Below are 25717 nucleotides of genomic sequence, written 5' to 3' on the forward strand. Positions count from 1 at the left end.
AAATACTTTTCTTCAATGTTCTGGGAGCTCAGAAAGCCAGGAATTGAACGAGGCCTTGAACCCATTTTATGGACTCACTTCTTACTAAGCTACCATAAAATATTAAAATTTAGACCTTATAAATAAGGTGGGGAAAGAGCTGTGCATTCCTTAGCAGAAGCAGCCTCTCCAGAGACCTTCCCAAGGTAAGTCCGGTGCTACACAACCCAGAGACGGGTTCCCCTGATAGACAGGTGATTGCAGACAATGAACTCATGCAAGAGGGATTAAAGACATAAAACTCCCTCGATTCTGCTCTGAACAGGAAAAGGCCCTGCAACAAATCGACTTAGTTTATGCCCTGGTGACCCTGTCCCCCTCTGCGAGGGCTCTCCCCAGGGTGTCTTGAGGGCAGCAAGCAATTAATCCCGTGAGCCCCGAGCAGAAGCAGCAACGCTGTGACCCCTCTCCGACAGACACCAAGCAGCTGGGCCCCTCCGAGATGGCACAGAGAAGCAGCCTCGCAGTCCCCTATGAAGTGCCTGTCCTTGCTGTTTGCTTTTTGGCATGCGTAGTCACAGGTAAGCAATGGAAAAAATCCATCATGGCTTTGTCCAAGCCCCATCACGCCAACATGCGAAACTGTCCGGGGTTGGGCAGTGCCCGGGGCGATGTGCCACACCAGCATCCCAGCTTTCAGATGTTCTGGAGGTCATCTCCTGAGGAGCATCTGAAAACTGGTCTCTGATTTTGAGAGCAGCGGAGAAGGGAATGGGGAAGCTTCAGTGTTTTCCAACGTTACTGCAGCAGCTGCACAGGGATGATGAGGCCACCGTTTTCAAACCTGCTCTAAGCAGTGAAAAGTGTGATGGCTTTGGCCACCTGGGAACACCAGGGAAGAGACCGGGAGCTTCAGACTTCTTATATTCACAGGACTAGAGTGCCTTTTTATTCTGCTGTATTTTTAGTTCATTAATCTATGACACAGTCTACAGTAGCGAGTTTCAGCCCGTTACAAAAATTTATTTCCCATACTGGTTCCTCATTTTTAATATGTCCTGAGGTTTGTACATTAGACAAACTGCAGCTCTCCAACAGCTGGACTCAGACTGGCCAGGGTGCGGCTGAGGAGCTGATTAAGTAATTTATGTTCCCAAGCGCATTCAGCTCCAACCAAAAACCAGTGTATCAAACTGTGGGCACAAAACCAGAGGGCACAGGTATGCTGCAACTGTGATTTGCAGCAAGAGGGTGAGCAAGACTGGCGGGATGGGGATGATCTTTTGCTGTGTGTGTTACATGGTCACCGCTGGTTTTCAGACCTTTTCATATTACAGGTCAGGCTTTGGCATTCTTGCAGTCCGTTGCAAAAGCCCGACTTTGATTTTAAATAACTGTGAAGGGAGCTTTGTGATGAAGACAACTTCTTGCCTCAAAAACTAAAGTCCCACCTGAAAACACCTGTTAGACTGAAGCCCGAAACTCTCAGTCCCTCCTCCAAGGTCGAGGCCTGGAGAAGCTAGCAGGGCAGCTTTTGTAGGAAGGGTACAGCTTAGGGTGCTTAGTGCCCTCGTTCTCCTTTTCCAGGTTTGGAGTTGTCTGTGAATAACCATGCTGCTGACTTCTCCCTGTCTACATCAGCTGGCCCTCCCGTCTCCCTCTCCTGCCTAGTACAGAACAGCAGCCAGGCTGAGGAGCTGCTCTGGTATCGAGGAGGCGGCAAAGTGGATCTGAAAGATGGGAATAAAGTGAATGTCAGTAACATCTGCATATCCCCAGTCACCGAGTCTGACAACGGAGTCACCTTCACATGCAAGCTGGCACGGGACAAGTCTGTCCAGGTGTCTGTGATCCTGGATGTCCAGTGTGAGTTGCAGTGGTGGATATTTGTGCAGAATGGCTGGGGTGGGATGAAATAATGGGCTGAGCACCTCGGTGTCTGGGCGCTAGCTGAAGGCGGGGTGTTTTGCACCCTTGTACGCTGTCTTCACCAAGAAAAAATGCGTTTACGAGGAGATAACTCACGTGACAAGACACTCCCTTTCCACAGTGGTGCTTATGGCCTGATCTAATGCCTCTTTTATAGGGAGTGGGTGGGCCCTTAAGGAAGAAGATGTTCTGGATATGTCCCTGCCTCCACCTAGATTCTTTCCCAAGGATGCAAGTCAGGGCAGAGGAGTTGCCGTCTCTGCCACTGATTGCCCTGCTGATTCCCGGGGATCATGAAAGGCTGCACAACTGTGGTGTGTTACACCACTGAACAAGGTGCACAAGGGATGTGTAAAGGGAACTTATTTTGCATTAAATGGTGAGCAGCATTATTAATGACCTGTTGAACTGCATTACTGTGAACAGTTCCTCCCCAGCTGACTGGAGAAGAGTCCCTCCAAATCGAAGAAGACAAAGATGTTACTCTGACCTGCAATGCCAAATCCAACCCTCAAGCCCAAACAGCTTGGTATAAGAACAAGAACACCTTGATCCTACAGCAAAATCGTTACCAGCTGTACCAGACTAGTCAGGTCTTTCAGCTCTCTATCAAAACAGTACAGAAGTCTGACAACGGGACCTACACCTGTGTGGTGAAATCTGCTTTGGGAGAGGGGAGAAAGGATTTCCACCTGATAGTTGAAGGTAACAAGGCTGCTGCCAAACAGTAAGATTTACAAATAACTCTCCATCCTCTTTTATTATGATAGCAATCAATTTCCATTAAGGAGTGTAAGTGGAATGTGGTAAATTCCCCACGTTAACTTTTGAGGGCACAGCGACAGCAAGGAGCATTCCTTGCACCTGTGCCTGGCACCACAGCACCAGGAAGGGGCTTTCCTGCTCTACCTGTTATTCAAAGGCATTTGGCAAGCGTGACCTCAGGCAGGCTCATCCCACTGTCTCACTTTCCACGCTGACAGGGCAAATTCAAGTGTGGTTTAAAGCACCTTAGGTCTTACTTGAAGCTTCTTACTTTGACCATAGTATTCTGTCATGCCTAAAGAGCTGCATAAGGCAAGAGAAGTTGTCCTCCAGAAGTGACTATGGCCCTGCGGACAACAGGGAGGTGGAAGCCTCGCTGGGGCTGGATGCTCAGGTCTCAGACAGGTGATGCTAGGTGAGGTGACCCACCAGGCATCCATTTCCCACCCAGTGTCCAGGCCCCTCTCATTTCTGCACTCTCAGAACAGGGAGGAAAGCAATGTTAGCTGTATCAGTGATACTTCTGGACAACCTTATTTCCATGCGTAAGAGTGCCTTGGGGATCTTCTTCAGGGACCGATGTTTCAATTCTTCCTTCAGTTCACTAAAATACAGGCTTGGCTCCCTTCTTTCCAGGGGACTAATGCACACAGTCAGTCTGCAGACAGCAGAGAGGGCACAATTCAAATCAGCAGTGACAGCCATGGGAAAAGAATTATGTCTTTCCACAGTTCCGTGAAATGTTCTGGTTTATATGACTGTACTAATCTATCATGTATTCAACCTCCCCTCTCTCTTGACAGATAAAAAACCTGTTTTTCCCAAGGAGGCTGTCATTGCTGCTGCCGTGGTGGTTACACTCACGGTACTTTTTGGAATTGTGGCTCGAAAAGATAAAATTTTTAAGGTATGGAAAGCTCTAGTTTCTTAGGAAAAAAATAGTATTGTTTTGTTGCAATGCTCTGGGTTTTTCTACCTTTTCTATTCTACTTTGTAGTGTGTTCCTATCCACTGTTAAAGAACTGCTACATACTACCTCCTGCTCTAGAATTACCAGTAGATTAATCAAATATTAGATACTTTTAAGGTGGAAGGCATTACACACTTGCAAAATATTCATACAAATATCCCTATGGCTGGGAAATACAAAAGATAACAAGACTGTTTCTTTATTTGCAGTGCTTCAAAAGATCAAGTGAAACAGCTCTGTAAGTATTTGGCTGCTTATTCATGCAACTTCCAAACGAACCCCCTTCTTTAAGCCTTGGCAGAACCTGGGAAACAAAAAAACACTCAGCATGCTAAACCCAGCCATGCTGAGTTACCCGAGCTCTTGTTCTGGCTGGCTAAGATGAGCCCGCACTTTCTCTCCCAGCAGAGAGGGGTCCATGGGAACACGGCAGGACACATGCAGATCCTGCCCCAGGCATGGCACGGCTCCTGCCCTCTCCCCGGCCATCCCAGGGTCCTGGCTACGCCTGTGTGGAGGCAGTGGGGAACAAACATAATGGCGTATCCCCAGCCTGCCAAAAGCTTCCTGGAGCTGAATGCAGCCCAGGTGAATTCAACTCACTTGTTGGGTTTTTTCCCTTAGTAGGTCATTTTTCATTTCTTTTTTTCATCTTGCTGCAGGTAAAGACCACGAGGTTCCTGTGCACAGCCAGAAAACAACATTTCTAGTGGTGGAACTAAGCCCTTGAATGAGATGATGAGATAAAGCACTGAAACAAGTTTTTGGGGGTCAAGTTTATATGGTCTTTTCAAAATATAAGTGTTTGTTTGTGCCTGTTCATTCCAACCTACTGCTTAGAGCACCGATCACGGGGATGGACTGCCTGAGCTGTTGCCAGATCTTGCCCTCTATGCCTATTCCTACAAGGTATGCACGTGCAGTCAGGCATGCGGGTTGTGGATCGGTCTACAGAGGAATCCGTACCAGGTTGCCACAGACTACAATGTTGGTGCACGCAAATAAAGTGAGGTGTTGAGCTGGCAGCCGCTTTCCTGGCTCCGTCCTACAGTGCCATTCCACAGGGTTTTAGGGGTGGCGGCCACCCAACTTGCTGCCCCTGCCTTGTAATCCTATGGGCATCTCCACTTCTGTTGGCCAGGGTGAAAGCTGCCCGGCATTTTGCACTGCTGTTCCACCTCCCGTCTCCCTTGGCTGAGAGCAGACCCCAGGGCTCGGAGCAGCCCTAAGTGCTCAATACACAGTGGAAATTTCAGTGTGAATGCTCCAGCACTGCCATGGCAGGAAAAGCTATCCCGCCCCCAGCAAATATGCCACTCGTTTTCTGAAGGTCCGGGCAAACTTTTAAGGCCTGATCATGTCTTGGAATTGTAGATTACCAATACCGTCAATGAACACCATGTGCTGTAAATCTATTTGAGCCTGCGATGTGCAAATACTCTTCTTGGAGGAGCAGGGCTGTTACTCAACAGGAGGCCTCCGCAGCGTGACCCGGAGCGTGTCCTTGACTGACATCTGCCTGTGCTCACGGAGGGCCGTCACCCCGCCATGTCGGTGCCAGCTCACGCTCCCAAGTGCCTGGTCTCGACACACGTAGAGGGGGTGACACCGCGGGGCTACAGCCCCGGGGGCAGCGGGACGGGGGATGCCCCAACGCTGCCTGCCTCCCTCACCCAAACGGCCCTGAGGGAAGGCGGCTGCCATAAGCCGCCCGCCAGCACTGCAGCTCCTCAGGGCGAGGAGAAGGCGGCGGCGGGAGCGCCGCGCGCCGCCTCAGGCGACGCCGCCGAACGTTCTCGAACCGGGGGCGGCGGGGTGAGGGCGGGGGGGGGGGGGGGTGAGGGGGGGCGGTGTGTGCGCGCGCGTGAGGCGATGGAGCAACCGCCGCTAGCTTGTCCCTCGCGGCGCGCCGTCCGCCTCCCGCCCCCCTCCCCGCCGAATCTCTCTCTCTCTCTCTCTCTCTCTCTCTTCCCCCCCCTCCCTTCCCACCCCCGGTGTGTGGCCCCTCTTCCTACTTCCGGTGCCGGGTCTATAAGAGCCGCTTCCGGCCGGGCGCGCGACCTGCGGGTGGGCCCCGGCGGTGGAGCGGCGCTTTCCCGTGCCGGCAGCTCGCGCCGCCTTGTGCCATGAACGCCCGCGGTGAGGGGCGGGGCCAGGCCGTTACCGGGGCAACGGGCTCTGTGTGTGGAGGGAAGGGGGGGGTACCGGTTTGGGGGGGGGGGTTGTCTGGGGATGTCGGTGCCGGCGGTGACGGCTGCCCGTTGTCCCTCAGGGCTGAGCACGGAGAAGGCCGCCGCCTTCAGCCGGCGGCTGCGGGCCGAGCCGCAGTTCCTGCTGGCCCAGAACGTGGCGACGTGCAACGACCCGCTGGAGGTGTGCTTACAGCGGCAGGTGGTGCAGGACACGGTGCAGGTCTTCCAGCACGCCGTGCCCGCCGAGGGCAAACCCGTCACCAACCAGAAGAACTCCGGTAAGGGGCTTCGCCGGCTGCCGGTGGGGATGTGGAGGGGGGTGCTCCTTCGGCGGCTGTGGCGTTTGGGGAATGAATGATGTCATGGTGACTGGGCTCCTGGGAGCGATGGCTGCCTCTGGAGTCCTTTCGGAGGGCTTCGGAGCCAAATTGAATCCCCGCAGCGTCCTCTTGAGGTAATAACAGCCGCTAGACTTGCGGCGGCTGCCTGTTTTTCCCTTCTGTGTAGTACAAGATAAAATCAGTTGAGAGAGCTGCGTTTGCAGCAAAAGATTTGTGAACTTCTTATGAGCTTTTCGGTATTTACAGTCTCAGCCAGAACAGTGGGCCCAAAGGCTTGAGGCGCAACGGTGTCGTGAATCTTGTCTTTAAAAAAACCTGGCAAACCTTATGCAGCTCTTAGAGTACAGGCATTCCAGTTTAATTCTCGTTCCTTTGATCTCTCAGGGAGATGTTGGATCTTTTCCTGTCTCAATGCAATGCGTCTTCCTTTCATGAAGAAATACAACATCGAAGAGTTCGAATTCAGCCAGCCGTATCTCTTTTTCTGGGATAAGGTACAGTAGCACAGGTCGCAGGTTGTGCTAGGACAGCTTATGCAATCGGGTGTTAGTATTGGGGCAGAATTTCTTTTAGGCTGGGCTGTCTTAACAATCCAGGTGGAAAACATACATGAGAAGAAACTTCAAAAGTTGTTTAAATACCTATTTTAAATGTAGGTCGAGCAAAGTGGGACTTTCAGCTTGAGAAGAAAGTTGTCAAGATGTTCATGTTTTGGAACAGTAAAAGACTTCTTTCAAGTGTTCTGCGTATTTTGCAAGTTACTTGTAGGATGCTTATGGGAAACGTGACAGTAACTTTCTGTTGAGGTTTCGGTTGCGCTTGTGACCTACTGATCTGCCAGCTGTGTGCCTGCTTTTTTCCCCCCTAAGGGAAATAGAGAAAATCTAGTACAAGTTTGGGCCAGGGTTCATTGCATAACTTTTGTTTCACATTTCCTATTCCCCTACCCTCCAGCTCTGTACTAACTCACTCCTAAGTATTTGGTCTGTAACAGAAAGAAGTTTATAGGATAAGCGCTGGAATGCTAGAGGGAAAATAAGGACTTCAGTGGATGAGCAGAAGGTAGCTTTACCTAGTTAGGACTTTGAAGAACTGAATATTCAGCAATTAATTAATGCATAGTATGTCAGACTTGAGAGTTTTTTTCCTGTCTGTCCGTTTCAGGTTGAACGTTGTTACTACTTTTTAAATGCCTTTGCGGAAACAGCTCAGAAAAAGGAGCCTGTGGAAGGAAGACTGATACAGTTCCTGCTCTCCAATCCCACGAATGATGGTGGACAGTGGGATATGTTGGTTAACATTATCGGTAAGAGAACGGGTCACTAGGAGTGCTTCCTGAAATTGCACGCTGTTTTGAGATGAGGAATGAAATAGAAGAAGAAATTGAGTTTGAGACGTGGGAGTTTGCTAAGAAACATGATGCCATTAGCCACTACCTTTTTTTAATCAAAGACCTTTTTCATGCCAGTTTATAAGTAGTAGGCTTAAATCTTGTCTGGGATCTTCACTCTTCCATATTGCTGATGATGATAGAAGCTCAACAGAAGTAATTAGATATCCCAGACTTTTCATTTAGTAAAAAGGTTCAGTCCCCTTTTACTTCAGTCATCAACTCAACATTATTTATTTATATCCATGTGTACAATTTTTAGGGCATGTGGTAAGGAAAAAAAAACCATTGCTAGACTAGGGTGTGTCTACAAGGCAGAAGCAAAACTACTTACAGAGTTGCAGCCTGGAGAAAGATGTTATAAAGAGCAGTGAGAGGGAAATGATGTGGAATGTGGCAATGCTGGTCTTGAAAAGATCCAGCTTAAGTGCGAACTTCCTTACACGGATTAAGGAGATACTTCTCTGTGTTTGAATTACACTAGCGCTTGCTTTCATTTGTATTGTGAAACAATGTGACACCTTTGTAAATCAACAAGCCAACAATATAAGTTTAGAATCACAAAAGGAATTTGCTTCTTTGAAGCCTGGAGGTTATGTTTTTTCCCCATCCAATTGTTAGAAATATGTAATCAGGGCAGAGAAGATTTTGGATGCTGCTGTTATATCCAGAGCATTGCGTGGTGTGATCTTTCATTGGTACCATAATGTAGGAAGCAAGTGAGCTGCTGCTGGTGCTTTATATATGTTGAGGAGGAAAGGAGACTGGGAAGTTAGTCACTTAACCTTAGATAAAATACATGGAATAATTCAGAAGAGGCCCAGTTCTTTAGAAGATAGTTCTGGAGCTTAATTTTCAAGTAACCAGGTTGTTTTTTTTCTGGTGAAGAGAGCTCCTTAAAAAGCACTAATTTGTTTAGAACTTTTAAGTGTTGGATTAAATGATACTGAGCAGCTCAGGGATTCCACTTTTTGGGACCCCTGTGGAATGCGGATCAGAGGTCAAGATTCAGTCACAAATTAAAATGTAAACTTTGAATACTTGTAACCTTTAAATAAGAGACTTTCCCTTATAATCTCTGCACAAAACCCAACTATATTTAGCTTTTACGTGGGTATAAGCAGAAGCACGAGCATCTACTGTGTGGAAAACACAATTGTTAACCCATAGTTTTATTACTTTCTTTTAGAGAAGTATGGTGTTGTCCCCAAGAAATACTTCCCGGAGTCTCATACCACAGAGGCTACTAGAAGGATGAATGAGATCTTGAATCATAAGGTAAAATTGCTTTAGATGATATAATTAAGGGGAGTGAATGGGAATGAACCTGCTCCGAGTGTTCCTAGCCACCTTAATTTCTCTTAAGTATTAAGTGCATCTCAGCAACTTAACTTGCTTTTATTCAAAAAACAGCCTAAAGTCTCAGCAAAGTCTGATGTTAATCTTGAAACATGGAGCAGGAAGGTGTGTTTATGGAAGATGGCCATTGCCAGGCTTCAGTAGCTTGAAAGTACCTTACATGGTTCCTAATCCTCAAATTTCCAACATGTTAATTCTTGACGTGTGGCTGATTAAGTCTGTTTCTGCAAAACTAGCACTTGGCATCTAGGTGACTTTTTTCCACCCCCTCAGTATTTCATCTACTAGTACGCCAAGGTTTCTAGAGATTACTGCCAAACTTGATGGAAAGTATGTTTCAAAACACTGAATCTTAAAAATAAGCTTTCAGTATAGAAGTGTGCAGCTTTGTCTGAAGGAAGGTGTAAGATCACTCCCTGAACTACAGGAATGAATTAATCTGGGAAGATGCTAGTGTAGGTAGCTAGATAAAAAGGCAATTCAAGCATATTTTTATAGTGGGCTTTGCTTATTTTTTTTTTCCAGTTCATATGCTACATGCTCAGGGAAAATTGCCTGCTGAAATCCACGTAAAATATGTAAAATGTGTGCTGAAATGAGCTTAGATGCAATGAACAGTGTTAATGTTATTCTAGTCTCGAACATTGCAAACCAGCTGGTCTTGTGGGAGCCCCACTCACTGTTCCTGGCCTTATGGATGGTGACAGTAATGGGAAGCATGTGCTGCTCTTACTGCAATTCTGCATGCAGTGGGGAAATGCTCCATTCTTTTTATCAACCAAGACATCAATTATGCATTAGAATTGCAAAATAAATTTTACAGTATGAAGACAGTCTGTTCTCTGTGAGTCACAGAGGTGGCGATGTGCATGGATGTTGCAGCATCAGTTATGGAACTGGAAGAAATCAAGCCTTAAGAAAATGGCTGTAAGCTTCACATCAGTGGTTGGAAAATAGTAATTAAGTTACAACTATTTGTTAATTTCTGATATTTTTTTTGTGATCTTTTAAATCAGTGAATTATCTTGATTATTTTTTTTTTTTAAGAACTGATATCTAACAAAGCCTTCTGAAAGGGATTTTCTTTTCACTTTGAAAACATGTTACAGAGAGTAAAATAGGTGCTTGAAACAACCAGATAGGAAGTCCTGAAAACTGTTTAGGTGGCACCTTTCATACCCTTATAATAAAATGACTTTCTCTTTAAACAGATGAGAGAATACTGTTTGCGGCTAAGAAATATGGTGGAAAGTGGCACAATTAAAGGAGAACTTTGTGCTGCAATGGACACGATGATAGAAGAGGTAAATATACTTGTGTGACATGAATCTTCTTGGAACATGAGGCTAGAATGGATGAGATTTCTTGCTTACTCTTCGGTAGCTATTGGATCAGCCAAAACAAGTGCCTTTTGTTTGCCTAACTAGGAATGTTTTGTATGGCAGTGTGCTTGGAGGTATTCAAGTGAATTTTTTGAAGTGGTTTGTTGCTTATCTCATTCTGAGTTTTTTCTAATACTTCCAAATATCTTGAATTTATAGATTCCAAAACTATGATGTTCTACAGGTACGTCTGCCCCTTTCTGTAGGAAAGCAGCATTTTGTATCTGAAGAGATTGAAATAGTGGCCTATCAGGCTTTTATAAATAGTAGGAAAGAGGCAGGTTGAAAATTGCATTCTGATGGCTTTGAATGTAAAATCTTACAGCACAAGTGTTATTGCAGAAATTCCCCACAAGAGAGCAGAAAAGAACAACAAAAGGGAGTCCTCTGCATTATGGAAAAGATGCAAGCCGAACACAAGGCTGAATCCAGCTGTGGTCTGATACTGAGGGGCAGCAGAGGAAGGAATCGCAGCATCTGTTTCTGGCTGTGTGAATTAACTCAAAATCAAATCGATCAGCAAGTCTGTAGTATGCAGTGTGTGTGTAGTGGCTGGCCCTCCATCTGTTCACACTGAATATGATAGTGCGGCATGTCACTTTTCTCATTCAGTAGTCGTCATATTTGATTCTTAAATAGCCAAAAGCAATTTTAAAAGTTCAGGATGTTTTATTTTGACCAAGTGCTTGCACTTTAACAAAAAAAGTATATATTTAATTTGTTTCTCAAACATACAATGCAAAGTGACCTAGTGGTTTCAACGTCTGTCTTTAGATGACTCAAGAAATCAAATGTTTTGGTTATGTGTGTTAGTTTTTCTGCAATCCAGTAAACATCAGTATTAGGCAGAACCTAACTTGGGCTATTTCTATAAAGCTTCAGGCAGTTCCACTAATATGCAAATATTGATTAATGTGTTGGTTTGGTTTTTGGAAATTCACCTTTGCACTTCATGTAGAAACCTGTAGCTTCTTTTTATCTAATTTTAAGGTTAGGTTAAAAAAGAAAACTGATTCGTGTTCCTTGGGTTATATTACTGAAACAAGCTTTTGAAAGGTATGCCTTAGTATCAACAGTAATTCTGTGCTTTGAGCCTACCCCAGTATGTTGCCAATCAGCACGTAGTTCAAAAGTGAATTAATACAACTTATATCCAGTGTGTGTGTCCAAAAGCCCTTGGAGGATTTTACAGCAGACATCAAAAGCTTCCTACAGATGTTCATTTTTAGGGCAATGACATACAGTTCACTGCAAAATGTCTCTTTGTTTGTTTAGAGCCTCTTGCCCTCTGTCAAGGAATCCTGGAGACGGCATTAAAGGCTCATTAACTGATTGCAATTTGTTCTGTAAAAAGGTTGTGCTTAATTCTCTGAAGTGAACACAGTTATTTCCTCTCGCAGCAGTAATAGTGGTTTGCAGCTTAAGTGGATTTACTTTCAATAAACATTGTAGCTGAAATGTACAATTGCACCTGTCTTGTATACTTTAAAAACACTTAGTTTTAAAAGTTTGAGATCAATCTTATTTCCTGTGTTTATAAGTGGCATTGCAACTATTTTTTTGTATGTGGCAAAGCAGAACTTGGTTTTGTTCTGTGAAGTTTTATTTCCATAGCAAATCTTCGTTCACTCATGCTGGGAGGCAGTGCTTTAGTTAAAATGGGGCAGTTGTACTGGAACACAAGATTAAATATTCACTCCAGAACTGTATAAACATTCTTCTTATCAAACCAGTGCACAGCAGGTCAGAAGTTGAAATCAGTGCAGTGCATGTGATTGACTTTTTCTTCCTTTACTGTTCTCCTTTGTAGACTATTCCTTATCAGGAGTGTCCTTTTCCCCTCCTCGCTCATTTTGTTTTTTAGCGTAAGCCACTATATCTTTGTCTTATCTTGGTTCTAGTTGTCGCTAGAGTGATATAAGTCACCTTTTAGTTTAAATATTGATAGAGGAAGCTTGTGAGATACTAAGAGATGGCTTATGATGGGTGTGGTGGCAAAACAATTGAGGGAGGCCATTCCCAGGCTCTACTGCCTCTGTTAACTTGAGACTTCTGTCTCCATCATTTTCCTTCCTCTGGCTGGACTCTGCTTGCTCGTTGCTCTCCTTTTAGGCGTTTTTGTTGCTTATTTTGTTTTTGTAGCCTCATTGCTCACCACTTGGGGTTATGTGAGGTAATGCGGGTGTATCCACAGCAAATGCTACCTTTTGTGCAGTCTGTGCAAAATTAAATATTTATATTAGTTTAGGGATTTACATTTGCTCTTTAACATATTTATTGAGAAATAAATGTGTGAGTTCCTCCAGTAAAAACATTAAGCCCACACCCTTGTTTCAACATAATTAATCTCTTCACTTGTTTTCTTAAATTGCTTAGAGCAAGAACACCTTTATTTGTATTTTGTGCACAGCCAAATAGTGTTACTTAGCATGAACATTGCACTCTTTTTGCCATCAGCACAAAGTGCACACTAGCACAAAGCTAGTTCTTACGGAGCCTTAGGATCCATATAAATCAGCTCAATTAGCTCCAGAGAGAGTAAGTCTGCGTTGGGAAAGGTATTCTGTCTCATGTCCTGTGGAAAGTCAGTGAGAGGAAAGTGTGAAGATTGACAGCCTAGGAAAGCTGGCACAAACCACAGGCATTGGATCCTAGTGCAGAAGGTGCTGTTGAGATTTGACTCGCCCTTTTCCTGTTTTAAATAACCTGTTGGTTCCTTGCAAGGAAAAGTCTTGTGCTTGAGACATGAACAGAGCTGAAGTAGACCAATGTCAGCTGAAGTAAAACAGATTCAAACCCATTTAAATATGATTGAATTCTCTGTCCCCAGAGTACCTGTGGCAGGTCCTGCTAAATATCCTTAAAGACAGTCATCTGGTTACACTGCCTATGAGTTAGCACATTTTATGATAAGCCCTGTGAGAAAGTACAGTAGTGATTCTAAAGTGCAGTTTCATATTCTGATTTATAGGGAGGCTGATGACTTAATCTGGTCAACTTTTTGTGCTAAAAATCAGTAGAAAGCTGCCAGCTTCAAAGGATGGTCACAGTCGGCAGGCAGGGATCTTGAATTAAATTACATAACCTGCCAGCTCAACCCTAAACAGAGACTTTGTTAAATGTATTAAAACAGACAAGAAGATTATTCTAGGCTTTTCAAAAGAAGCAAAGGCCCATCTTTGAAATCCAAATGAACATTACAGGAAAAAAGGAATTGGTATAGGGGAAACACTGGGATAAAATGCTTTGCTGCATGCATGTTAGAAGGTCTGGTTTGTCTCTGCATGGGGCAGACCATGTGGTGGAACAGGTGATGCTGAATGCTTAAGTGTTTCTAGAATCACTTTGATAAAGTTTTTCTTCCACTGGCAAGGTATCTTGTTGGAGGAGCTTCAGAATTGCTGATGAAATGTTGGAATGAGACTGGGCAGTGTATTGGCTTTTGCTTTTGGCTGCTGCATTCCTAGGATAACCTGGAATTTCTATGTTCAACCTTAAGCTTCTGTCTTGCCTGATGGTTTGCCTGAGAACGTAGAGTGTGAGAACGGAGAGAGATTCTGCTGATTTTCCTTTCAGATTGGTTTTGAACTGTTGAAACACCTAGATTTCCAGAGTCGAATGCGAATAATTCATGTGTGTACATTTATTTGTGTTCTTCAAAGGTGGCCGTTAAGATCCCATTTCTCCAGTTGGTTCTCATGTGGAGAAATCCATTTGTCATTGGCATTGCTGTGGTGGGAGAGGCAGACCTGCATGTTTCAGCAAGTTCACAGCTCTTTGCTTCTCCGGCCAGGTATTCAGAATAGTGAGCACTTGCCTGGGCAGCCCTCCGGAGACCTTCTGCTGGGAGTTCCGGGATAAGGAGAAGAACTACCACAAATATGGCCCTCTGACACCGGTCCAGTTCTACAATGAGCATGTGAAGCCTTACTTCAACATGGAGGACAAGGTTGGGGATGCTGAAAGGCAGTAGCTTCCCAAGACCTTTTTTTGCTGCTAAGCCACTCATTTTCCGCTGTTGCAAGTGTACTGTCCACCCCTGTAACTGCACCATATGGGATGGGTTTCGTTTCCACAAGTCAAAGATGGCCCTATGTTTATTCTCCCCATTCTCCTGTTTGTGCTCTACCCTTCAATTACCTGGGATCTCGCATTGCACTTCCATGATGATTTTGTAATGATAAAATATGTAATGATCTAATCAGTCATAAAATGCTGCAAGACAGCAATTAGAGAGCAGGAATAACATGCAAAGCTCTATGCCACAGTTATGAGGTGAACTTACAAAACAAAAACCAGACAAACATAACCTTAAAAAGCCTGGTATTTCAGCCAAGTGGCTTGTTTGCTAATGGGACACACAGCTAGCTGGGACAAAAGCAATTCTCTGAAATCCATCTAGATTTACTTCTCAAAGATTTCTGTTAAGTTGCACTTTAATTTATGACATCTTGGTTTTTGGCAGATTTGTCTAGTGAATGATCCTCGGCCTCAGAACCCATACAACAGGCTGTATACAGTGGAGTACCTGGGCAACATGGTAGGAGGGAGGAAAACGCTCTATAACAACCAGCCTGTTGATGTCTTGAAAAAATTAGCTGCAGTGTCTATTAAGGATGGCGAGGTTTGTTTGTTTTCTCTTCATGGATGGCATGGTGAAACTCTCGTAATGTAAAACAGTGGGATATGGCCTAGACATGACTCTTCCTTCTATTTGTAGGCTGTGTGGTTTGGCTGTGATGTTGCAAAGCACTTCTATGGCAAGCTGGGAATCAATGACATGAATATGTAAGTAGAAAATCAAAACAGAATACCATTTGGGATACTTGGCTAGGACATAAACAGTCCTTTACTTTAGCTGTTTGAGAAACTAATTTGTACATACTTCAGATTATATACCCCAGAAGAGTATAATTAAGTAACTCAGCAGCAACAGGAATTTTTTTCACTTGTTAGCTAAAATCTGAATCCTTTAAAGATGCACTACAAGTGGTTGTTAAATATTCTTACTCATTTGAATTGTCTAGTATCTGGTGAGAGAAACTCCAAAAGGGATTACTTTTTGCATTTATTCTGACACTAAAAATACAAGTTGAACTTGCACGCCTGTGCACTGGCTTCTGGGACAGTGCAGTCTACTGATTCCCTGATTTACCTATGAGAATTCTCCCTGAATCCTTTTTGATACTGCTTATGTGGTTTTCTAATAGATTTAATCATGAGCTGGTGTTCGGTGTCTCCGTCAAGAACATGAACAAAGCAGAACGATTAGTCTTTGGAGAGTCAATGATGACCCATGCCATGGTCCTGACAGCTGTCACTGAGAAGGTAGAGTCTCCCTCCAAAAGTTCTGATGCTTTCACAGATGTATTTGGATATTCTGGCAGCTTGTTTGTGTTCTGGGCTCATTCACAGTGTGTAAGCTGTTCTGCTAGAGTTCAGCATGTGTGCCACAACACCCTGGTGCACAAGGCCTAGGTTGTCTATTCTCCTTGTGTTGTTTGTGTCTGAGTGCTCAAAACTATAAATATTTAACAGGCAGGAAAGAATTTTAGACAAGTCAAGGGCTTCTTTCCTTCTGCCCACAAACTTTTACTGGAGAAAGGGAAAAGAAAGTCAGCTTCTATTTTTAAGATACCAGAAAACCTATGTTAACAGATTCTGATATATCTTGCTGAGCAGGAAATCCAGTACGACAGCAAGTATTTCCTACCATGTCCCACTGCATGGGTTAGTCTAATACGTATTTTAGAGCATGAAGCTCCTTCTGTTAAAATGCCAGTAGGAGTCACTTTGCAACAATCTTAACCTCCTGCAGCTTGCTGGCATGTGAGCTCTGACCTACTCATAATTAGGGAAGGAAAACTGTGTCCAAAATAGCTCTGTGGCAAAAAGTAGGCTGAGATGAATCCACAACTGAATCTGCTCCTGGCAGTATAACAAAGCACATACGAAGTAAAAAGAAAAATGTGAAAATTTACAGCTCAGGATTATCTGCAATGTTGATGTTTTCCATTTATTTCCAGAAGCTGTCATTATTAAAGTTTCTTTGAAGTGATCTCTTCCTGTCCAACATGACCTTGGCTTAAGAAATAACAGCGTGCATATAACTAAAAAAGTTTGTTTAAGCTCTGGGGTTTGAGGACTTGAGATGGGACTGCTGAGTCATAGGAGTTTTTCTGAGTTACTTTTTACAACTCAATATAATTTTTCCTGTTATGTTCTGCATTCAGAGCTCTTAACACTTCTGTTTTGTGTATCAGACTGCATGAACATATTTTAAAAGAAATTTTCATTGTTTTTCAGTTAGATACTAAAAATGGTACTTTTCAGTGTTCAAAACCTATTCACAGCTGAAGTGTGTATGTTTGTACTGACTGTAGCCAGTTATTGGCTGGACTTCATTGGCAGCTATAGTCTATGGTCTGTATTTTCAAATTCATACTTTTGCATGCCTAAATGTATAGTTGCATAAAATGTGATCAAACATGACTTGATTTCTTTAAGAAAAGGATGTGTATAAGATCAGTATATGATGGATGGTATCTCTAAAATCAAAAGGTCGTTTAAAAGAAATTATCCTAGAACAAGTTCAGCACTTTGAGGCTTTTCCACATTCAAAATGGACTAAGTTGTTTCTATATTTTGTTTGAACATGTTGTCTTATATTAAACCTTAACTTAATCTAAAGGAGCTTTGACAAATTGTTGTAAAATGTAATACTGTGGATTTACCTACTTTATAAAAAGGCTTTGAAGATTTAAAAAATCCTATTACAATTTTACAATATAAATTGCTGTGGATTAAATGCACCTTTTGGTTAAAAACTTAATGTTCATAAACGTGTTTATCCCCGTTTCTGTCTGATAGCATCAAGAGTTGACTTATCCTTAGGCTGGTAGCTCTTGTGTCTCATTTTAAGGACAGTCCTATATTTTTAAGTGAGAATAGAAGCAATACAACAATATTCCATTGAATATTAAAAAGGGATTTGTGGGGTGTTTTCCAGGTTAGTTTTTTGTATTAAAAAAGAAAAAAAATTTTAGTAGCGAAAGAATAGCTATTCTTTGGTTCCTCAAGGGACCTGCTGTTTTCTCATGAGGCTGCGTGAAGGAAGTAACAGTTTACTTTGTGGCACAGCAAGCCTATGAAGCTGTTTTCAGTGCTTTTATGTACTTGGTAGATTTGAACCAGACTTCAAATACACGCAATGCAGGCTAGAATACTGCACACTTCTGAACATGAAGTCAAGTGTACTTCATGCTTGTTAGAAGTCCTGTATAACTTTCAAAGCACCTGACTTGGAGCTGTATCCTTCAGCTAGATTCTTCAAGTGTTTGCACTTGCTCTCACTAATACTGTTCTAAATTATTACAGTTGCTTCATTGCCCTTGTTCCTTTCCTCTCGTTCCTAGTTTGAGCAAGTTGTGCATTCTGCATTTCAGAAGGCCCCCATGCCCTGATAGGCAGTAGGGAAGGCTGCTTAAATTCTGTCAGTCAGTTAAGTCCAAACTTGAATTGAGTTTAATTTTTCTGGTTAAAATAAATATTTATTGCAGGCTCTCTTCTTGACCACATTTCCTCATATTTTATGTAAGTGGGTAGACAAGTATTTGAGAAAATTACATTTCTCCAACCATTAGCAAGAAACCATTGTCTGAAACTTGCCAATGCCTGTAGGCTTTTGGGAGTGGAGCTCTGTGGTTTACTGGTGCTGGATTTAGTCTTGGAAGGGTTGGCTGCTATAAACTCGCATGGTCCTTCACTACTGAATAGCCATCAACTTGTTTTGTCACAGGATGGGCAAGAAGAGGCATTTGAAAAATGGAGAGTGGAAAACTCCTGGGGTGAAGACCGTGGTAATAAAGGTACAGTAATTTATAGTAATGGGACCAGAAAGCTGAACTTAGTGTTTGGAAATAAGGAGGTGGAAGGGGGAAAGGGGATGTGCTGTGTGTCCTTCACCAGGACATGCACAAAACAAGCCTGCAAGCAGCATGTAGGATCACTGAGTTATGGCACTGTATTCCTGGAAGACAAACATTCTTCACTTAAATGGGATATACATCTAAGTAAGTAAACCAAATGTAAACATTGAATGGAGAAGCAGGAAATGTCACTGGATAAACTCAACACTGTGGTTGCAACTTCAACTGTAGAGGCAATTGCATTTTGGGGAGGTGGCCATAAGTGATTGATGCTGACATTGTTTGACAGACAGGGCATCTTGGTCCCAAGAGCAGGAGGACAAAGTTGACAGAAGCACCTACATTGGAGGCTAGAACTGGAACTCTGAATATAGGTTAATGATGTTGGGCATATATTGCCTTAATACTACAGCTTTTGACAATCCAATAACCAAACTGTTTATTTTATGTATGGAAGGTATGGGAAGATACTGGTTGACTTTAGATAAAGTTCATATTTTATCAAAGTTTAAATACTTCATTATAACTTTAAGGTTGATTAGTTTATTGCTGTAAAGCTGCTTATTTTCCTAAGCAGTGTATACCAGTTTGCTGTTGATCACAAGTAAATTGCCAGCTACTATCCCTGCCAAAAAAACCCAGCAGCTGTAGGAGTTTGACAAGTGTGACGGGGAGAGCAGAACCGTTGCTATTTTGTTGCTCATAATCTTTTGCTGCAGAACACAAGTCTGGAAAAGCTGGTAGCATTAGTCTGAAAATATGGTAGTACTTCTTTTCTGAGATACCAAGAATTCCAGTGGGCATGTAAAACTGATCTTTTAATAAAGGGACAAAAGATAAGAAATGCTTTGCAGTATCAAATAAGATAGGATCACTTCCAAGAACTGCACTGTATAGAAATGCTTTCTCCTTCTAGTATGAAAGCAGAAATAAAGACTTCACTGCAATACCTTTAAATGTACTAAAGTTTTTGGTGACAGCTCAGCTTGAATCTGTACACTACTGTTGTCTCGTCTTTGGGACCTCATACTGGTTGTGTCTGATATTACTTAATTAATCTTCCTGAGTCGTGTGAAACCTAAATGGTTTATATTGTCTTTTAAAGCACTGTTCATCAATCACTGCAAGCTTTTACGTACTGATTTTGTAAATGAGGAAATGAGGGTATGGCTGTTTCCAGCTTGTGCTGTGAACAGCTGCAATGTAAACTGTTCTAGCTTCAACACCTGTCTATAAAAAAAAAAAATTTAAAAATCATAATTCTGGTTGCTTTTCTGAAGCCACGCTGAAAACATGACCTGCAGCATCCTTGCAGTGTTTCCCTCTGGTATGACAAGCACTAGTAACAACAAAATCCACTGTTAACATGCAGTTCCGCTCATGCCAGGCTTTCTGTGTGAACTTGCTTTCCTGTCGAGGACTGTCTCAGCCTGCCTGCACTATTGTTCCTTTACAAAGGGTTTGTAAGTGCTGTAGGGCTGTAGCGGGGCGTATGTGCCAGCCTGGCATGGCACATGGGCAGGCAGTGTGGACAGAATGGTGAGTCACAGCTGAGTGGTGGTTTAGGAAATTGCTTCTAGTTGCTTCCCTGCTCAGTCTGGGAATGACTGGAGAGTGCTGCTCTGCCTGGTCTGGGGGGCCAGCTCTGACCTCCCCTGGCCCTTGGTGAGTGGGGCTGATGGTGTGAGAGCATTTCTACTTTGGTCTGCCAAGGCCTGTGGTCAGTCAGCTTTTCCTAAATGGAGTGAAAGGAAACTCCATGATTTTTGTCATCTCCTATCTGAGATGGGGGCGGATGTGGACTCAGCCATGGCATAAGCTCACTGATGAGCATGCCAAGCCAGACTTCAGTGTGTCCCACAGCATAACACAGTAGTCATTGCTGACCACATTTTTCTGTTGCACATTAATCCCAAATGTTGTGCTCACAAGATCTGGTATGGCTGAAATTTCCCAGGATGTCAGGGTTTTTCTTCTGGGAATAGACTATTTCCAGAAAACTCTATTTTAGGATGTGGTCTTATTCATAAGCTTTTGATATCTTATACATGAACAGCTAACTAAAATGTAGAATATTTTTGGAACAGTGTCTTAATTTATGTTCTTGGTCTTGCAATAGTGTCTGTTCTGAGTTAGCAATATACATTCACAGCAAAGTATTCCAATAAAAATGTTTAGTCTTGACAAAACAATGAAACTGTGTTGATGTTCAGCCTTCAAGGCTCATCAGTGTGGCAGTAATAAAATATAGTTTGGAATGTTGGATTAAGTAAAGAAGCCAAATCAATACTAAAAAGAAGTAACATCAAAACTTTCCTTGTCTCCAAATATGAACTAATAACTATTTTGTTAAGCACCTTTATGTATAACAGAGAATATAAAATATAAAAATGCCTGGTTAGTTGTGCTCTTATTGTCGGAACACTTTGTTTTGAGACACTCCAGATACTTGATTTGTGATGTTAGATGCTACTAGTGTTAGAGGAATGCTTCCAGGAAGGAAGTGCCTTACTTGGCTTGCTTTACAACTGCTCAGCGTGGACTTTGGTTAGTACTCCAAACATTCTGAAGTTAATAGGTGTCTGTCAGCAACTTTGTGCTACCCATATATGCTCCTTGGCCAAGGTTCAAAGTTGTTCTTTGAGTCCTGTCTTTCTCCAGTTCTAATAATTTCAGGATATTGGCTATTACTCCCAAACCACAGTGCAGTAGACTGAAGCCTGACACTGCTAGTAAAAGTTGTACCTGTTGACCTGTGACCGAACAGCGGCAGTTCTGTGCTAGCGTTACTGGGCTGGAGCATCAGTGAATGCTCTGACGGTGCTGCGGAGGCTGTGATCAATACATATGGAGAGCCGCATGCATTTTTGGCTTTCTTTGCTTTAAGCATGTAACCCAAAATCAAAAAATAAGAACTACAGCAACTAGAAATGAAAAGTGTAGTGCCTTAGGCTTTAAGTTAGAAATAACACTAAATTAACCCAGTTACCTAGTCTTCTTTGCCTATTACTTTCAACTTGTTTACTGGCTTTGTAAACTTAACTTGCTACTTGGTTTGCAGTAACAGTTTATCCTCCTTAGACATTATCTCTTTTCCAAATATGGATTCACTTTTCAAGAATGAGTTCTTCTAGAGCCATTTAAGAGGAGCAAGTTGTTCCTTTTGAAATGTAATAGGACCCCACAGTGACTAGAATAAACCCTGCCTGTACCTTGTATGCATGTATTGTATGCATGCCATCTATGTGAACTTTTCTGGGTGAGTCACTGTCATTTATCTGTTTTGTACTGGTAGAGACCACAGTCTGTGGAAGAAGTCTTGCTCACTGTCTATATTTTGTTTTGGTTAGGGAGTTGCCTGGAAAAGTGCCTTGACAGAAAATCCCATCAGAACTAGGAAGCTTGACTCTATTTCAGACTGCTTTTTTCAGGGAGGCGAATCCCTGAATGATTTCCTTAGGTATGACCAGACAACCCACTGTTGAGCTAAAGGCAATTGGACATATTCTTCAGAGTCCATTCTCAAACATTAGAAGAAGTAACTTCACAGGGTTTCCTCCTCTTCCTCCTGCCCTGCTTTTTCACTCTTCAGCATCCAGTACTAGTTTGTGTAGGAGGGTGAAGATTTGTAGTCTGTCCTAGCTCTCTTGCTATGCCACCGAATCTGTCTGGCAGTGATTTTTTTTCTTATCTGCCTTGTTAAGGAATTGGGAAGCTGTGCCTGGGTAAGTCTGGTGCAGATAATCAGAATCCACATCAGTAAAGAGACAGCCAAGAATGATGTTAAACTTGGCACATCCCAGTTGAGGCCCAGTTGGGTGTGGGGAATACAAGTAAGCCCCAACTCCGTTATTTCTTGGACAGGATGATAAAGGGTACAGCCTGCAACAAAACACCAGAGACTAGATTTTGAGTCATTAAAAAAACAAGCAAACAAATGGCTTCTCATTGGTAGGAAATAGAAGTGTTTTTTTTCACATGGGGGGTCCCTCTTGCTTTGCTCTGAGTACAGTTTAAGGTGCCAGGTGACACCTGTTTCCCCAGACTTGCATGGTGCAGGACTGGAAAGACTGTGATTCCTAGTTTGGGCATTGTTAGTTACATGCTCACATTCTGCAGAGTGGGCAGAACTGAATTCTTGTGGTAGCGCTTGTCCTGGAGAAAGGGAAGCCCTGGGAAGAGCCTAGCATTGCCTCTCCTAAATATTTAGTAATTACATTCATATCTGTTGTAAAAGTGTTTCTTGGAATCCTGTCTGTTTTTCCTCAAGAAATGAACACAGCTGCTGACAAACATTGCTTGTTTTTTGAGGTAAAAAAGTCACTTCCCAGTCAAATATTTCCTCTGTGTGTTTTACTGGCACTTTGTCAGCCATACAGGCAAGTTTAATTATTCTGCTTACTCTTTTGTTCTGGAGACACAGTACGTTATTACCTAACTTTGAACCCAGCTTATCCCATCGGATATCTTTTTTTAAAAGCAAGCAAGAGGGGAACACTAAATCACACTATCACATCCATTTGATAGGGGGTCCATCTGCTTGTTTTGGCATGAAAAGAACTTGTGATACATCTCCAGCTAGAAGTCAGCTCCCTTTTGACTTTTTAAATCTCTTGTACTGGCTGTTGCATACATACTCTTCTGCATGAAGACATTTTAAGAATTTAACTGTAGACATTTAGTGTCTGTATATATGTGTATATATATATATCATCCCATAAGTACACTATGACAGAAAGGCACTTAATTTGTCCTCCCTGTGGAGGAGTTATGGCACGAGCATGAAGTGCCTTGTACTAGGTCCTTTGGGAACTTCCAAGGGCTTTATTTTCAGGTGCCCAAATATAGGTTATGCAGTAACTCACAGGCTGTTCATGCTTGACTGACCTCTCCCTGGCCAGCAGCTTGTCAGTTTTAAAATGCTGTGTGTTCAGGTTTTCCTTTGGGTAAGTTAGAGAAATGTGGACCAGCTTCATACACAGAGGAGTACACTTCTGTAGTCAGGTGCTGTGTTGTGTTACAAGGTGATGCTGTTCCAAGTTCTTTGCTGTATTCTGGCCTTAACATACAAATGGTTTGAGTTGAAGCAATCAATTAATTACCTGAGGTAAAACTTCATTGTGTACCCTGCCCAGAAATGCAATAAACTTTTCTGTTTCTTTTTCACTTCTGCCTGTTACCTGGATGGAGTGCAGAGCTCAGTGTTGCCTTAGGCAGGCTCTTAGGTATATGTATTGCTGCGTATAAAGTATGTGTCTCCTTTTAATGAAGAAATTGATAATGGCTTTCATTGTGACACCGGGCACAGGCCTTCTCAAAGAGCGACCTTACTTATTTGCATGTTCTGAAGTTCTGCTTGACGTTTCCTTCTTGTTCAGACACTGCGATCCTAATCAGCACTGTCAAGCTTTGAGATACAGGATGTCAGAAGCAGAGTTCATTATCTTCTCAGGGTGCAATTACTTGTTGGCTCTTGGGAGTGAGAGGTTTTTGTGTGTCCCAAGAACTCATATCCTGAAGAGAGAATAATCAAGGCAGCTCCTTTTGGCAGTGTTTCCAAAATGGCTTCTAGCTTGGATTACAATTGATAGGGTTTTTAATTTATGGGAATTATCTGATCTCTTGCTTTAGAAACAAGATGGTGTAGATAGATGCATTTATTGTCTATATTCTTTGGACATTTTCTTGTTTCATTTGATTGTGTGATGATACTGTATAAGGACATGAGGAACTTTATTACATAAAGTCTTCTCATCTGTCTTCTAAATGCTTTCTTTTTCCCAGCCACTCTTATTTTCAGTTCACCTTGAATAGTTTGTTTCCAACAGTAGCTTTCTGCTAAAACCTGTGATACTCTAAATGTGACTTCCCCTCCCCCCCCCCCCCCCAGTGCAAAGGCTGTTCACTGAAATTCTCAGTAAGAATTATATTAAGGGAGAAAATTAAGATTTAGTTCAGCCAAAGTGTGATTTAGATGGCTTTACGTTTGAGGAAAGCAGGTGGCCTCCTCTTACTGCAAGAAATAAAACAGCAGAGTTTTCTTAAGCTGAAGATGGTTTGGATATTCACCTGGAAAACTTCCCTTTTCTTAACAAGGTCCTGAAAACTTCTGAAAACTTCTAAAGCCAGAGACTCAGTTAATCTTACATTCTGCCTTAAATGCCCTTTTTCTTTTTTTAAGGCATTGTAATTGACTTGAGTATTCTCAATGCCTATTTTAACAGAGGAAGCATAAGTGATGAATATTCTGGGTCTTGTTTTTCCTAGCAGGCTTCTTGCTTGTCTTTTACTGCACATGAAGTACATCCGGTTAGCCTATATCTTAATTTCTTTGATTATTTTTTTTTTCTTTGTCTTGAGAGATATGAAGTATGACTAGGTCCTGTTTGTAATGCATCATTCATAGGTGAGACGTGTATATATGACTGCTTCACTGTATTGGTAATGGTTCTCTGTTGTAATGACCTGTTTTCATCTCCAGGTTACCTGATCATGACTGATGACTGGTTTTCTGAGTACGTGTATGAAGTTGTGGTGGATAAGAAGCATGTACCAGAAGACATCTTGGCAGTGATGCAGCAGGAACCAATTGTTTTGCCAGCTTGGGACCCTATGGGGGCTTTAGCCAAGTGAACTATGGAATATTTGCCTCTTAACGGTCAACCAGAAGTAGATGCAATAGAGAATTCCGGTTGTTGGAAGCCATAGCCAAATGATAATGTGACCAAGCACTCAGCATGGTCCGTATTCTTGAAATGTAAGTTAACGTTTTTTGGGAAATAGTGCTTTACTGACTTGGCTGAATAAAGCTCTCAGACAGGCTACCGTGCAAAACTAAAAAGGGAAAAGGAAAAAAAACTCAAAATGAAAACATATTACAAGTGCTGTCAATGGCAGTTTGATTTTACTTTAAATTTTTACTAAAAATCAGTGTAGTAACTTAGTAGAATTATTTTGACCAGTGTTTTCTCTAGAAAAGATGGCCACAAAAAGCCGTTTAGAATTAACAGCTAGGTGATAGAACAAATACATCAAGATACCTATAAATTAACCATCCATGGTCCGACTTGTACCATAAAAGAATGCCCAAAATATTTTATATATTTACATTTTTAGTTTTGCTGAAGTTTGGGAGGGGACCTAAGAATTGAAACTGCTAAAAATTACCTTTAGAAAATTTTCTCTTCCAGCAGAATTTGGGTGGAAACGGTTTCCTTGGGGTTTCCAGTTTCACTTATTATTCTTCCATTATTGAGCTAGGACTGGATAACCCGTATCAAGGCCCAGCGCTATGCCTGTGTGCACAGGAGCGCTATTTTTCGGTTATATTAGCAAGAACAACTATAAGTATGTTCACAGGTGGAGTTAGTGTCATGCTCAACAGAAAAAAAAAAAACATTTTAATTGCTGCATTTTATTTGGATGTTTTAAAAAAACCAAGATGGTGCTATGAAGCTTTTGAATAAACACTTTCTAAAGTGA

General features: G+C 42.5%; 2 protein-coding genes across 2 annotated transcripts; both read left to right on the top strand.

Annotated features, from left to right (window-relative positions):
* The first annotated feature begins 393 nt into the window (after positions 1-393).
* TMIGD1 (transmembrane and immunoglobulin domain containing 1) lies at positions 394-3896 on the top strand. Its single transcript, XM_052804207.1, has 5 exons — positions 394-560; positions 1567-1845; positions 2335-2613; positions 3477-3580; positions 3853-3896. Exons 1-5 carry the CDS (start codon positions 482-484, stop codon positions 3883-3885), a joined length of 774 nt encoding a protein of 257 aa, XP_052660167.1. The 5' UTR covers positions 394-481; the 3' UTR covers positions 3886-3896.
* A 1754-nt stretch (positions 3897-5650) lies between these two features.
* Positions 5651-25717, top strand: BLMH (bleomycin hydrolase). Its single transcript, XM_052804926.1, has 12 exons — positions 5651-5782; positions 5916-6113; positions 6561-6670; positions 7341-7482; positions 8756-8844; positions 10137-10229; positions 14101-14256; positions 14773-14931; positions 15028-15095; positions 15518-15635; positions 18106-18175; positions 24717-25717. The coding sequence occupies exons 1-12, from the start codon at positions 5770-5772 to the stop codon at positions 24866-24868; spliced, it is 1368 nt and encodes a 455-aa protein (XP_052660886.1). The 5' UTR covers positions 5651-5769; the 3' UTR covers positions 24869-25717.

This window comes from Harpia harpyja, chromosome 12 (assembly GCF_026419915.1).
Source record: "Harpia harpyja isolate bHarHar1 chromosome 12, bHarHar1 primary haplotype, whole genome shotgun sequence".
NCBI lineage: Eukaryota > Metazoa > Chordata > Aves > Accipitriformes > Accipitridae > Harpia > Harpia harpyja.

Bases quoted from the DNA above. Each gene is read 5' to 3' on its own strand.
- TMIGD1 (XM_052804207.1), top strand. From the start codon at position 482: ATGGCACAGAGAAGCAGCCTCGCAGTCCCCTATGAAGTGCCTGTCCTT. The intron at 2,614-3,476 runs GTAACAAGGCTG...CTCTCTTGACAG, and splicing joins TTTCCACCTGATAGTTGAAG to ATAAAAAACCTGTTTTTCCC. The intron at 3,581-3,852 runs GTATGGAAAGCT...CTTTATTTGCAG, and splicing joins GAAAAGATAAAATTTTTAAG to TGCTTCAAAAGATCAAGTGA.
- BLMH (XM_052804926.1), top strand. The intron at 14,257-14,772 runs GTTGGGGATGCT...GGTTTTTGGCAG, and splicing joins ACTTCAACATGGAGGACAAG to ATTTGTCTAGTGAATGATCC. The intron at 15,096-15,517 runs GTAAGTAGAAAA...GTTTTCTAATAG, and splicing joins GGAATCAATGACATGAATAT to ATTTAATCATGAGCTGGTGT.